The following is a 13,096-nucleotide window of genomic DNA, read 5'->3' on the forward strand; positions in this document are numbered from 1 at the left end:
CCCGCAAGCCGAGCAGAGATTATGTTAAAAACACAACATTCAGTCCGTTACGATATCACGTTTCAGGCTTGATGTTTATTCCTCGATTATTAATAAGATTCTCATGAACACAGCGGTGGTTGAGTAGCTAATTTAAACTCCTGCTCTGCTCGTCAGTTGGTCTTTGAGTCGCCTTTTTTTTCTTTTTTTCTTTTTTTTTGTTAATGGGACCGAAACGCAGTGAATTGCGCAACACCTTGTTCAAACAATAATTACTGAGATTATTAATTTTAACACATCTCGTTGATTTTTTTAATAATTATTCTTTTTTATTGAAGCTACAAACATTTAGGATCTTAGTGAATATTTTTGATAAGCCTGTCAGAAGAGGAAGTGCTGCTCTCAGCGTCCTGGTGGCGTTCAGATTGTCATCTGCTGAGATCGACTCAAAACCTTCCGGTCGATCGCGATCGACGTATTGGGCACCCCTGATGTATGGCATGTGTTGTGGCGTAATGGTTGCAGTATGTTCTCCAGACACATGTTGTGTTTTGTGTATTGGTTCCCCAGGAGGCCGGACCGAGCATTAAACGCACCAAGACTAGTGATGACAGTGGTTTGGACATGGACAACGCTGCTGAGAACGGGGGAGGAGACTCTGTGATTGATGGAGGAGCCAGTGAAATAGAGCTGGTGTTCAGGCCACACCCCACCCTGATGGAGAAGGATGATGGTCATAACAGGTGTGTTCACCACAAAACAAAACCTTCTGAAGTTGGTGACAAGCACACATTTACATCTGATTGGTAATTACCAATCAGATGTAAATGTGTAAATGTAAATGTATATTGCAATGTGTTTACAGTGTTACAACTATATTGTTTTATTCCCCCTTTTGATTTTTTGGTGATCTGACTGTGTCTTTACAGTGTGGAGTTTGTTCCTCGCTACATTAAGACCTCTGGTAACGCCACTGTAGATCACCTGTCTAAATACCTGGCAGTCCGGCTGGCTCTGGAGGAACTGAGAAGAAATGCTGAGGCCAGTCCTGTTAATGTTGAAGCAGCATCAGAGAAACAGTACACCATCTACATACCTACTGCTGGAAACCAGTTTACTGTGAGTACTCTTATGTTCAGGATCATCGCTAACAAAACGGTTTAAAACCTCTTACGATCACATTCTAAATATTGCTATATACTATTGTTAATTGGTTGTCCTGATCAGTTGAAAGATCCTCACACAGAATTATAGGTTTACATTGGGCATACATGGCACACAACAATATTCTGCATACAGACCACAACACAGAAATGCAGGCTCCCTTTAAAACAGAGGTTCCCAAACTGTGGTGCGCGCCCGCTAGGGGGGGCGCCATGTCATTGCAAGGGGGGCGCAAGAAGCCATCTGGATGAAAAAAACAAAACAAAACATGAACACTGTATGCACTGGGTTTTTACCTTAGAATGGCCAACTCTCTGTTATTCTTATGTCAATGTGACACTTCCCATATTTGTGTCCTCTGTTACTTTTATCAGCAGTTAAAATTGTTTAATCTGTTAACATGTTGTAACCTGTTTTTCCGAGCCGCCTTTAAACGCAACATGAGCGCTACGACGCTCGCGCTGGGTTTCCACCTGTGAAGGAGACCTGCTGCTGCTGGGCGGAGCTACGTAGGTTTGTGTTAGAATCACGGCAGCAAACCAGCAAAACGCAAAGAACTTTTCACAGTTTTTCCCTCCAAACTAACCGACTGAGTTGAGTAAAGCTGTTGGATGGATGCAGGTAATGTTAGCTAAAGGATGACTAGCTAATATCAATACAGAACCTTAAGCTTAACAAGTACCTTGTAGGCTACCGATGTTGGTGTCTATTTTCAGCTACGTACATTCATTTTGCCCCCAAAAAAGTCGATGCTCCTCCCCCGTCACACGTCGTTTCAACCAGACAGCCATTTGTAATCCATAGGAGGGGCGCAGAAGAAAAAGTTTGGGAACCACTGCTTTAAAAGAACATGCATGTCTGTGTTGTGATCTTTAGTGACCACAACAAGGACATTTTTGATCAACCACAAATGGTCAAAAATGGTCAACCTCCCATTCTATGTTAGGATTTTTCAACTGATCTTGCATCAGGTCAGTCTTATTCCTTTGTATCCAGTGAACCTGAAGCCTGTGATCTTACCAAATCCACCCCTGCAATAAAAGTAATAAGATAGTAAACTTTTCTTGAAAAGGGATCTGCCTAAAGGAAAACCATTGAAATTTTGCTCAGTGTGTCTATAAAGGACCAGTCCTTGTTGCAGACTGGTCCTGGTCTTTCTTCAACCCATAGATTGAAGAAAGAGCAACCCATAGTTTGCTCTTTCTTCAGAAACTGTTGCTGCATGAATGGACATGTGGTATTGTTCGGCGTCTCTGGTGGTAGAGCTGGTGCATCTAACTGTTCAATTCTGTTCATAGGTTCTGAATGGTTCCTTTTCCCTGGAGCTGGTCAGTGAAAAGTACTGGAAGGTCAACAAACCCATGGAGCTCTACTTTGCCCCCACTAAAGAACACAAGTAAACGTACATAAGAATACATAACTCCATCCACGTTTGCATAAACATACACACGTGTTGGAGGTGAACAGATGGACATGGAAACAGCTGCACACAAACACAAGCAGAAGAATGTGTGCCTGACAGAGACCAGGGGGTTTGGTGAAACCTTCAAATGGACTCCTATGAATAGAAAAAAAACATTGTTGTTTTATATTTCGTGAATTTTGTCTCCTGTTAGACAGCAGCAGATCAGTACAGCAGATCACACCTCAAACAGCAAGTGTAGAGCTTTTCCAAAAACGGGTTTCATGCATTGGTTGAATTGGGAGATTTAAATGTTAAAGGGAAAAAAATACTGCAAACCTTTCCCCCTTATATTGTGAGCTTTGTTTTCAGTGACACACATGGCAATGTTGGTAATCTTTTCATGTCATAAACATATTTGTCCAGAAGGTAGAGCATATTTCATTATGAAACTGCTAAGATTCATGCCTGGGAAATGAAGAAAAAACTGCTGGAGACACAAATTTTGCTCAATTATCCAAATCCTCTGTTTCCAAACTGTATATGTGCAAGATGCATGTTAGCTGTCTGTACTTTGAAAAAAAGTACAGACATTACTTAAGCAGTGTCTGTATATTTTTTTCTTTGGAAAAAGAATTCTGAATATATGCTACTTGAATTCCCCTCTTAAAGACCTGCTTGACATTTGGTCTAAATTTCAAAAGATTCTTAGGGAGAATCTGTCTCAGGGGACTTTTCCTTAGCCTTTTTATGATTACAATGTTCAGAGTAAAATTTAGTGTCTGAAATGGAATTAGTTAGAACCCATGAAGAGAAGTTGTTTCTCAATTTTAATAATTAGTATGTGAAATTTAGGATTTGATTTTTGCTTGAGTTTGACTTTTCTAGAGGGAAATTTAAATGACATGTTTTTCACAAAAAATATTTCAAACAAGGTCTGCTGAAGCAATGATTTGGAGCTCCATTGATTTTGGTTTGCCTCTTTTGTCCCATGTTATGATAAAGTATGAGAAATTCCAAATGTGTGAGGTTTGACTTGATATTTGTCATCTGGAAAGACTGACTTGTTTTGTTTGAGTATCTTCCTTTCTGTTGTCCTGATCTGTTGCCATAGAAACAAACTGTCTTTTAAAATTTGTGGCGGCTCATCCTTTTTATAAATGTTTTGTAACGCAGAGAGGAAGCTGTGTGTATTATTCAAGGGGTGAGATGGTTTGAGGAGTGTTTTTGTTAGACCACTACAGTATTCATTTTCCACAGAAATTTCCACAACTTTGTTGTTTGTTCAGCAGTGACACAGAAGGTTCTCACAGAGCAACATTCTGTGTGAAATAAAGGATTTGAACAGAAGTCCTCGAAAAAGAGAATTTAGAAGAATTCTAGTTTGTCCGAAAGCAAGGGACACAGGGACTTCTCCACTTGTCTAAGAACAATCTAACGTTATTTTCTTTATTTGCTCAAAGAAGGAAATCTGGTTTTGACTTCAATAAATAAGATCCAGCAGGGGGAAGTCTGCTGGTTCAAATAGGAATTTCAACCACAATTAATTGCAACAGGGTGTGCCACAATGTTTTCAAAATGCCTGGCAAGTTGAGAGTTGATCATTTCAATGATTGTACCATAATTCATGGAACTAATTGATTACAATAATGCATGGGTACACAGGTCCATGAAATTGAATTGAAGTGAAGGAACTTAAATGAAGGAACAAATTAGTGAAATGGCAAATTGACCTTGTTCCTTCCAGAACCATCAGCTGAGGAGCTCTGGAGTTTTGGGGAAACACTTTTTCAGCTCATTGGAAGGTACTTTTGAAGAATCTCAGCGCTGATGAAAAAATTATCTAAGCACAAAGAAGGCACATACATTTCAAGTCAAAGTTATACACTTAAAACAATGCAGCTTCATAAATAAAGCAACAAGATGTTGCTAGATTGTATTTTTATTACTAATTTTGACTTGTCAATCTAGGAAAACTTTTTTTAGGCAACATGTATGAGCGTAGAACTTTTTTAGTTTTGAGTTAGTTGGGCTTGGATAAATGAAGCTGTTTTCTATTCCTTTCACATTAAAGAACACCTGAATTTTGTACATAACCCAATAGTTCCCTTCACTGTAGAATTTTAAAACCAACATAGCCTGTTTCTTGCAAAAAATGTATCTGGGTGACTTTTCATTTTCACAAATATTGGGAGATATTTACGAATATCTCCCCTGATATTTGTGAGTGCTGGTCTGTTATAACACACAAAGTGTGATGCAGCTGGGAGTTTCTGATATCAGAACAGATATCAGAAATATATTTGCAGAACAGAAAATATGTAATATTCTGTTTCTGAGCTTTCAGACTGAAGACTAAAGAGGAAGATTTTTTTCTCTGCTGGAAAAACTACTTGGAAGTGGATCCTTACTGTGGAGATGTTTTCATCCATTATTGTGCCAACTGTGAACCCGTGAGGGTTACCGCCCCCATGAAAACTGTCTGTTGTGCTTTATGAAAGAGAAAATGTGCTTCATTCTTGTTAGATTTGGTACCAGTGTGTGTCTGTGTGTGTGCATCTGTACTGGTTATTTTCTGGTTGGACAATAAAATCTCATCTGTACATTTAACATAAAACTTAATGCTTACTGACTAAGAGAAGGCAGGTAGATGGATATAAATCTGAGATTTCCACATGTTGACTCATTTTCTGATTAAAGCTTAAAGACATCTCAACTACACTCCAGCTCTGTATATTTTAGAGCTTGGCATAATTTCTGCCATCTATTCTTCTGAATGAATGGCAGAAGAATGGAACTGGGTCCTTCCATTCCTCTGCCATGGACAACTGTCTTCCATGGTTCTCTATGAAAGCATCTATAGTGACTGGGAAATCTTAATACTTTTAGATTGTTTAATAACAGTCTAGTTTTAAATATTATCTAATTTAAAACTAGTAATGATAGTTGATTAAAAATAATTTGAATGAAATTATTATTTCTGATTAGTCTGAGCAGGATTACAATGGAATAACGCTTGAAAATGATCGGTTTTGAATAAAATTAACTACAGAAAAATAATAATGTGCTAATGGAAAACAGCAGTAGTCTGATACCTTGACATCAAGGGGGAAGGTGTGTTTTGTGTAGAATTGGATGGTTGAAGACATTGAAGCAGCTTCCACGCCGTTGTGTACTGGAGTTATGGAATGGAGTTCACTTTCTGGTGAGGACTTCCTTTCGGCTCCCGTCGTGTGGTTATTGGGAGTTAGTGGATATGATGCAACTCTTAGATCATATTAGGAGTTATCTAATAATCTTGAGTGGGCGTGTCTAATTCTTCATAAAATTAAGAAAGTTATGGACAACCCTGACCACAGTAGGGTCAGAGCTTCTTCAGCATGTCTCTGGTAACATGACTTATAGCTTTTCTGCTCTTGGCATAAAAGCTATAAAAGTCATAGTTTTTATGCCAAGCTTTATGCCAAAAGAGCTTGGCATAAAGCTCTTTTATGCCAAGAGAGCTTTTATGTCGACAGTCATCATTTTCAGTAACACTTTGAAGAATCTGAATTAATGAACTACAACATTTAATTTCCCTTTAGGATTAATTAAGTATTTTTGAATTGAATTAAATCATACACTCTTCTCCAGTGTTCTGGAGTCAAATTATAATATTGAAATCTTTAGAAGTTCGAGATTATGCATATGCAGTTTGGCTCTAAACAACATGCATCTTCCAAATTAAACCAACCATATGCAAGGAACTAGAATTCGGCCTTCTGCTATGCCCGCATGCTGCAGGCACTAGTCTGTGTTGAGAGTAGGATTCAACATCATGTTGTATGTCATCAGACAGGTTTAAATCTGTATAAATCAAAGATTCCCAACACCAAAACGTGATTTCCTGTTTAAAGGATGCGGGACTAAGGTGATGCCTTAGATTCTTTGAAGAATCTGAATTCTTCAATTGACCTTGTCAAGCATCACTGCAGGTACAAATTATTTGTGCTTTAAAGCACAAATAAACCTTTAACTATTTAAACAAAAAAAAATTGAGATCAAGACAAATAAATGACTTCCTGCTCTGGTGGGGCAGGCTTTGATGTCAGCATATCAAAGTATCATTAGGCATCCAACATGGATAACTCATGCTAAGTTTTTCACATTTCAGTCTTCCTGTGTGAAAGTTATAGTGATTTGTTTGTTTTGACGAGTATGTTAAGCTCCGGAACGCAGGAATTTAATCTCCATCCCTTAACTGCATAGGGATGGGGAGATTGTTGAAGTTTGAGGTGTGTAAATGTCAAAATGTCCCAAAATGGCTGCCTCCCATTTTAGGACATAATTCCTCGAGACTTTCCTTCTTGATTTGGGGGGATAAGAGGGTCTACCAACAAACCTAGTTTCATGTCTGTAGGATGAACAGTTTAGCCTACACTCACGTTATGGGGCACTGTAGAGCAGTTCAGCCATGCCTACTTTTGAGTCCATTAAAATGTTTCCTTTTGAGTGAAGTTTGGTGAATTTTTGAATAGGCCCCACAATGTGTATTTTTGGGCAGAAAAGTATAAGAAATCCTACAAGTCCTATGCCAATAGGTCTCAGTAGTGCTTTCACTGCTCAGGGCTCATTATAAACTTTCCAACTTAAAACGCAGGATGACAAATGTGATGAGGAACATCTTCTGCACAACTATGTACTGTTTTGGTTTTCTTGTGACAGATTCAATATGAAGGTTGTATTTCTTTTCTCATTTGTGTCTAAACTAAAAGCTCCACCCTATAAGTCATTGGCATTAATGACTGATAAATGACCAATCAGTAATCAAGTTTAGCTCTTTATTTAAGTTTATTCCATATATAAAAGGCATTCACACAATAGTGCCACATGGATGTGGTTTTTGTGAAGACAGAAGTAGAAAAAAAAGACTGAAAGTTGTTCAAAGTTTACCTCAAATATTCTAATTTGAGATGCAATGAAGTTCAGTCCCAGCATGTGCTGGGCAAAAGGCAGGGAAAGGTGTCAATGAGAATCCATCCACCTTTTCCATTCCTCTCATCTTAAGGAGTCAGACCCACAAAAGAGTAGAGTTAAGGACAAGGATAGCTGGGGTTGAGTTAGAATGGTTCAGTGTTGTAGCTGAGCAGATGACAGAGCAAGGTGCTGTTTTGTGTTTAAGAAGAAAAGTGGAATTCTGTACTGCTGGCAGTAAAAATAAGTGACTTCAGTTTGAGGCGCCAGCACCTTCTGAATCCCAGAGGAGTGAAAGCAGAAAAAAACAAAGTCATGCATCAGAAAGATACAGCTCCAGTTTCTTAAAAGGACAGCAGCCCTAATGACCATAACTGCAGATTATGGGAATCATCAGACAGTCTTCCTTGCAGTCAGGACTCGGACGATGGAGCCAACTCCACCCACTGCCAGGGCCTGAAGAAACAGTCAAAAGGAGAACAGAACTGGGTCAGCATTCTGTCATAGGCACAAATAACCAAAAGGTTTTAAGCAGTTTTCACTGGAACAACAATATTTAATTCCAAGTTTCCTAAAAACCCAATGCTGACAGCATTTCAGAGTCCAAACCTACATTGAATACTGGTTTGGAGTACAGGTTTGATTCTGTACTCAAACAGTAAACACACAATTGCCTGTAGTTAAATTAGTTTAATTTACAGTACTGGTGAAATACTGGGAATCGGGGGCTGATTTATAGGCACACGTGTAGCACTGAAATTTATTGGTATTTCTTAGTGGTTCAGAAAATGGAATAAAAAAATAAAATAATTAAAAAAAAACTTTTTGGACATGGGATCAGTCAGGATATTATGTTGGTGTCTTGAATGAGGCCACAATAGCGACTCACCAATGAACTTGGGCTTGTGTTGAAACTACCATGTACATCTTCTAAGACAAGTGCAAATTGATTTGATGGCATTTAAGCCCATTCCCACCCTTCTCCTAGGAACCCTAACCCAGACGACATCTTGTTCGCGCCAAGCAAACAAGATGACACGTCATGTTCATGTATCACTTTAAGGAAAACCATGCGACTGATACAGTTCTTGTTTCATTTGGTTGTGAATGTCCCAAATTGCATTTATGAGGGAGAAAATGTAGACATGTTTGTGGGTTTTGTTGATGGAGATACTTTTTGTCCTTTGCTTTGCATTGGGTTTTGAATAACGGCATGGATCAACCAAGTTAGAGGAAGTCTTTTCCCGTGTGGGATCATTTTGATCTCATCACAGAGAATAAAGGTAAATGATTATTCTGTTCTCGTTTCCACTTTTGATCACTTTTTCCAATATAGGATATTTGAATTAGTTTACATAGACTAATTTATTTCTATTGAAGGTGAAATGTAGGATTTGCTCGGTGCTGTCTTACTACAGTAAGTTTGGGAACCCAGTGGTTCCCAAACTTTTTCTCCTGGGTCCCCCCAATGGTTTCCAAACACTTTCTGGGCACCCCCTGTGGATTTACAATAGTTTGACTTCGGTCTTCTTATTGAAACGATGTGTGTGACTGGAGGGTGTGGGGGGGTAGAAGTAGAGAGACTGGGGAGTCTGATCAGACTGTTTCTGTTATACGATGAGTCGTTGTTGTTTTTTTCCATTCATCCATCCTGTGCCCCCCCCTAATTTTATGACGCAAAATTCCCATCATAGTCCACAGTGACATTTAATCGCATTATATTTTCAGTCGGTCTAAGTAATATTAGGCAATATTGCCGTATATATAAGGCGATTCCATAAATGTGGTGTATATGGAATTGTGTGTGTATAACTTTTTCTCTGCAGCGACAATGGTTCCAATAGTACCACAAAATATTTTGATAAAATTTTAAGTCCATATCACCCACCCCTACTTTATGTAAGCATTTTCATCTTTCAACATATACCTATGCATCTGTTGAAAGAAAAGGGATGTTTTTCTTCTTCTATTTTTGTGGCGGCTGAAAGATGAAACTAAATTTAGTTTCATCTAAAGTTAGTTTAGATGCCACTGATAGTGGCGAAAAAAATTAGCTAAAGTCCAAATAGCGAAGTGTAGGCATATGAATGTGGGAACAGCTGAGAAACAAAGCTGTCTAAAAATCAAAACAATTCCCAAGTGATTAAAACACTTTGGAATTGTGCCTCAGACAAGCTGAGGGCACCTACGGTGCCTTGCAAAAGTATGCAGCCCCCTTGAACTTTTCAACCTTTTGCCGCTTTTCAGGCTTCAAACATAAAAACCTAAAATTTTTATTATTTTGTGAAGAATCAACAAGTGGGACACAATCGTGAGGTGGAACAAAATTTATTGGATATTTTAAACTTTTTTAACCAATTAAAAAGAGCAAAGTGCAATATTATTCAGCCTGACTGATTTCCTGATCAGAGATGCAGCCAAGAGGTCCATGATCACTCTGGATGAACTGCAAATATCTACAGCTGAGGTGGGAGAGTCTGTCCATAGGATAACCATCAGTCATACACTGCACAAATTTGGCCTTTATGGAAGAGTGGCAAGAAGAAAGCCTTTTCTCAAAGATATCCATAAAAAGTCTCGTTTAAAGTTTGCCACAAGCCACCTGGACACGTGGAAAAAAGTGCTCTTGTAAGATGAAACCAAAATCGAACTTTTTGGCCACTATGCAAAATGATATGTTTGGTGCAAAAGCAACACACATCATCCACATTGTCAAACATGGTGGTGGCAGCATCATGGTTTGGGCCTGCTTTTCTTCAGCAGGGACAGGGAAGATGGTTAAAATTGATGGGAAGATGGATGGAGCCAAATGCAGAACCATTATGGAAGAAAATCTGTTGGAGTCTGCAAAAGACCTGAGACTGGGATGGAGATTTAGTTTCCAACAAGACTATTATCCCAAACATAAAGCAAAATCTACAATGGAATGGTTCACAAATGAACAAATCCAGGTGTTAGAATGTTCAAGTCAAAGTCCAGACCTGAATCCAATCGAGAATCTGAGGAAAGAGCTGAAAACTGCTGTTAAAAAGCGCTCTCCATCCAACCTTACTGAGGTTGGATGGAGGAAGAATTGGCAAGGAAGAATTGGCAAGAATTTCAGTCTCTCAATGTGCAAAACTGAGAGACATACCCCAAACGAATTTGCCTGCTATCGCAGCAAAAGGAGGCGCTACAAAGTATGCAAGGGACCAAATAATGTTGCATGCCCCACTTTGCAGTTTTTTATTTGCTAAAAAAGATTTGAATATCCAATAAATTTCATTCCATCTCACAATTGTGTCCCACTTGTTGATTTTTCACAAAATAATACAAATTTTAGATCTTTATATTTGAAGCCTGAAGAGGCAAAAGTTCAAGGGGGTTGAATACTTTTTCACAAGGCACTGCATGAAATGAACCTGGGCTTCCAGATGCCATAGACTTCTGTGTAATGAATCAGAATTAGTTTCCATACTAATCTGTGTTGAAATACACACACACACCTTACCTTTTCATGCCACTGCAGCAGTACAGCGCTGCTGTTGTCAGATGGTTTCTCAAAGCCTCTGTAGATGTATTTCATCAGCAGGTCTACTCCTGCTTTGTCCAGTGAGCCCACAGCTTTTTCTATGTCACTACTCTTAAAACTGCTAAGAACTTTGACCACCAGCAACTCCGCTCGGTCCTGCCACACAGACGGAGAGAGGGGTAGGTGGGCATTACCAGCCAGGCAGAAAAAAAGATTACATGACAGTTAAAAACTGTTTTTACAGCATCTATCAAGTTTGATATGCACAGCAGCCATGTTGGATTTTGAGCTCACAGGTGCTACTCAAACTACTCAAGTTTAAATATTTACACTAAAGGTAATTTGGAGTTGAAATTCCAAATTCAACTCCAAATGGGGGTGGGGTTCAATTAAAAATAATTTTTTAAAAAAATTAAATGTCATGCTTTGATTAAAACTTACATGCACGAGTACCATTCCACACCAGGACATAACAATAATGTTTTTCTCAAGTTATCAATACCAGTTGTTCATAAATGTCTAGATACAGATGGCACAGCACTGATTTTCCTTGACGTTCCACCTAGCTTTAAGGTCATGCATATGTTTGAACAAGAATCAAGCTTAGAGTATTTTGAAATTTATGAGCTCCACATTTGTCAGCTGGATGACTTGTAATACATCAATACATCACTGGTAGACAACAGAGTGCACATAAATCAGATGCCACCTCTGATTTATGAGCAGGTGCTAAATGAGTCCAGTTTGTTGAAATCTTCTTATGTGTCTTCATCCTGAGGAGCAAAGACCTAACCAGTGCTACTATGCTCCGTGTTCTTTTGTAAAGGCAACTGTAGGACAAAACACAAGTAATCACAGAAGTGGAGCAGGAGGCATGTCAGATGTTCATACCTTAGCATTCTGGTTCTTGGTATTGATTGGAGGGTTCTTCAGTACAGCATGGAGAGCTCCAGTCATGTTCCCTTTGCAAGGAATTAGTCAAGAATCACAGAGACAAGTAATACACCAGCAGAAGCACGTGAGGAACACAGTAGAACAGGATGATCACCTTATATGGTAAAGATCATCACACATATTCTTGAAAGTCATTAAGCTGAAACATAGTTTAATCAGCTCAGAATGAGAACTGTTTATTCACCTGAATAATTTTGTCACTTCTTGTTTAAAGTGACTAAAATATCTGAAGGGTTTGTTTATATGTATAAATGAAAGCTAGTTATATTCCGAGCAGGAACAGGTTAACCTTGTTTAATTATCTTCTGGAACTAAAGTGGATCTATCAATTTTACAGAGAATGTTAAACCAAACGGAAACAACCGGCTGAGAAAAAAGTAAAAGAGTGTGGTAGAAGTGTACGGGGACCACACCCTCTTGTTCCTGCCAGCCGGAAACACCGCCGCACAGAAGTCAAACTGAACACTGTTACATGCTGACGGACACCCAAGCTTCTTCCTGCGGGACACTTCATTGCTTCAACCACTCACAGTTAACCCCACCACCGTCGCTAAATTACCTTAAAGGATATTGTCTAAGAAGGGAGTCCACTTCTGCTTCGTCTGGACCTCCTTGGTTCTCACCGCCGTCCTCTTCGTCCACAAACTTGTTTTCGTCGTATTCATCTACATCTACTTTCCTGAAGCGGTCAGAAACGGTGTTCTTAGACATTCTGGATGAAACAAAGACAGCAGCGCAAATATAATGTTGGGGAAGGAAAAAAGACTCTTTCTGGCCAAAAGAGGACCCAAACAGTTTCTGATGTCCAAAACTCTACTTCCTCATCACAACACTTCCGCTTTGTTTTTCTTCTTCTATTTTTATCGCGGTTGGCAAACATCTTAAGGTGCATTACCGCCACCATCCAGATTGGAGTATGGATCACGTTTCATTTAGTATAAAAAATACCCGTTCTTCTAAAATAATATTAAAAAAAAATAAATAAAAATTACTGATGAGATTCACAGATGATCTTTGCAACAATTCCCTTATTTCCAATTTACTTGTATAGGGTATATGCCACGGACTTCCGTTTTAGCACTTCCTCATTTTTTTTCCACATAGCCTGCTTCCGGTGCACATGTCACTCTGTT

General features: G+C 38.9%; 2 protein-coding genes across 3 annotated transcripts in view; one reads left to right on the plus strand and one right to left on the minus strand.

Annotated features, from left to right (window-relative positions):
* Positions 1 to 5,286, plus strand: part of rnf2 (ring finger protein 2) — a 32,290-nt gene extending 27,004 nt beyond the window's left edge. For both annotated transcript variants that reach the window (XM_007541262.2, XM_007541263.2), the window contains exons 7-9: positions 550 to 722; positions 909 to 1,098; positions 2,442 to 5,286. In XM_007541262.2, the coding sequence (XP_007541324.1) occupies positions 550 to 722; positions 909 to 1,098; positions 2,442 to 2,543 (465 nt within the window). In that variant the 3' untranslated portion in view covers positions 2,544 to 5,286. The remainder of the gene's footprint in view (positions 1 to 549; positions 723 to 908; positions 1,099 to 2,441) is intronic.
* Positions 5,287 to 7,351: 2,065 nt separating this feature from the next.
* On the minus strand, positions 7,352 to 12,824 carry LOC103129992 (actin-related protein 2/3 complex subunit 5-like). Its single transcript, XM_007541264.2, has 4 exons — positions 12,535 to 12,824; positions 11,901 to 11,973; positions 10,989 to 11,165; positions 7,352 to 7,954 (listed from the first exon to the last, which is right to left on the minus strand). Exons 1-4 carry the CDS (start codon positions 12,672 to 12,674, stop codon positions 7,892 to 7,894), a joined length of 453 nt encoding a protein of 150 aa, XP_007541326.1. The 5' UTR covers positions 12,675 to 12,824; the 3' UTR covers positions 7,352 to 7,891.
* Positions 12,825 to 13,096: the final 272 nt, after the last annotated feature.

The sequence above is a fragment of the Poecilia formosa genome, unplaced genomic scaffold (genome assembly GCF_000485575.1).
Source record: "Poecilia formosa unplaced genomic scaffold, Poecilia_formosa-5.1.2 Scaffold596, whole genome shotgun sequence".
NCBI classification, from domain to species: Eukaryota; Metazoa; Chordata; class Actinopteri; order Cyprinodontiformes; family Poeciliidae; genus Poecilia; species Poecilia formosa.

Bases quoted from the DNA above. Each gene is read 5' to 3' on its own strand.
- LOC103129992 (XM_007541264.2), bottom strand. From the start codon at position 12,674: ATGTCTAAGAACACCGTTTCTGACCGCTTCAGGAAAGTAGATGTAGAT. The intron at 11,974-12,534 runs ATATCCTTTAAG...AATTCCTTGCAA, and splicing joins GTGGACTCCCTTCTTAGACA to AGGGAACATGACTGGAGCTC. The intron at 11,166-11,900 runs GTATGAACATCT...TCTGTGTGGCAG, and splicing joins CCAAGAACCAGAATGCTAAG to GACCGAGCGGAGTTGCTGGT.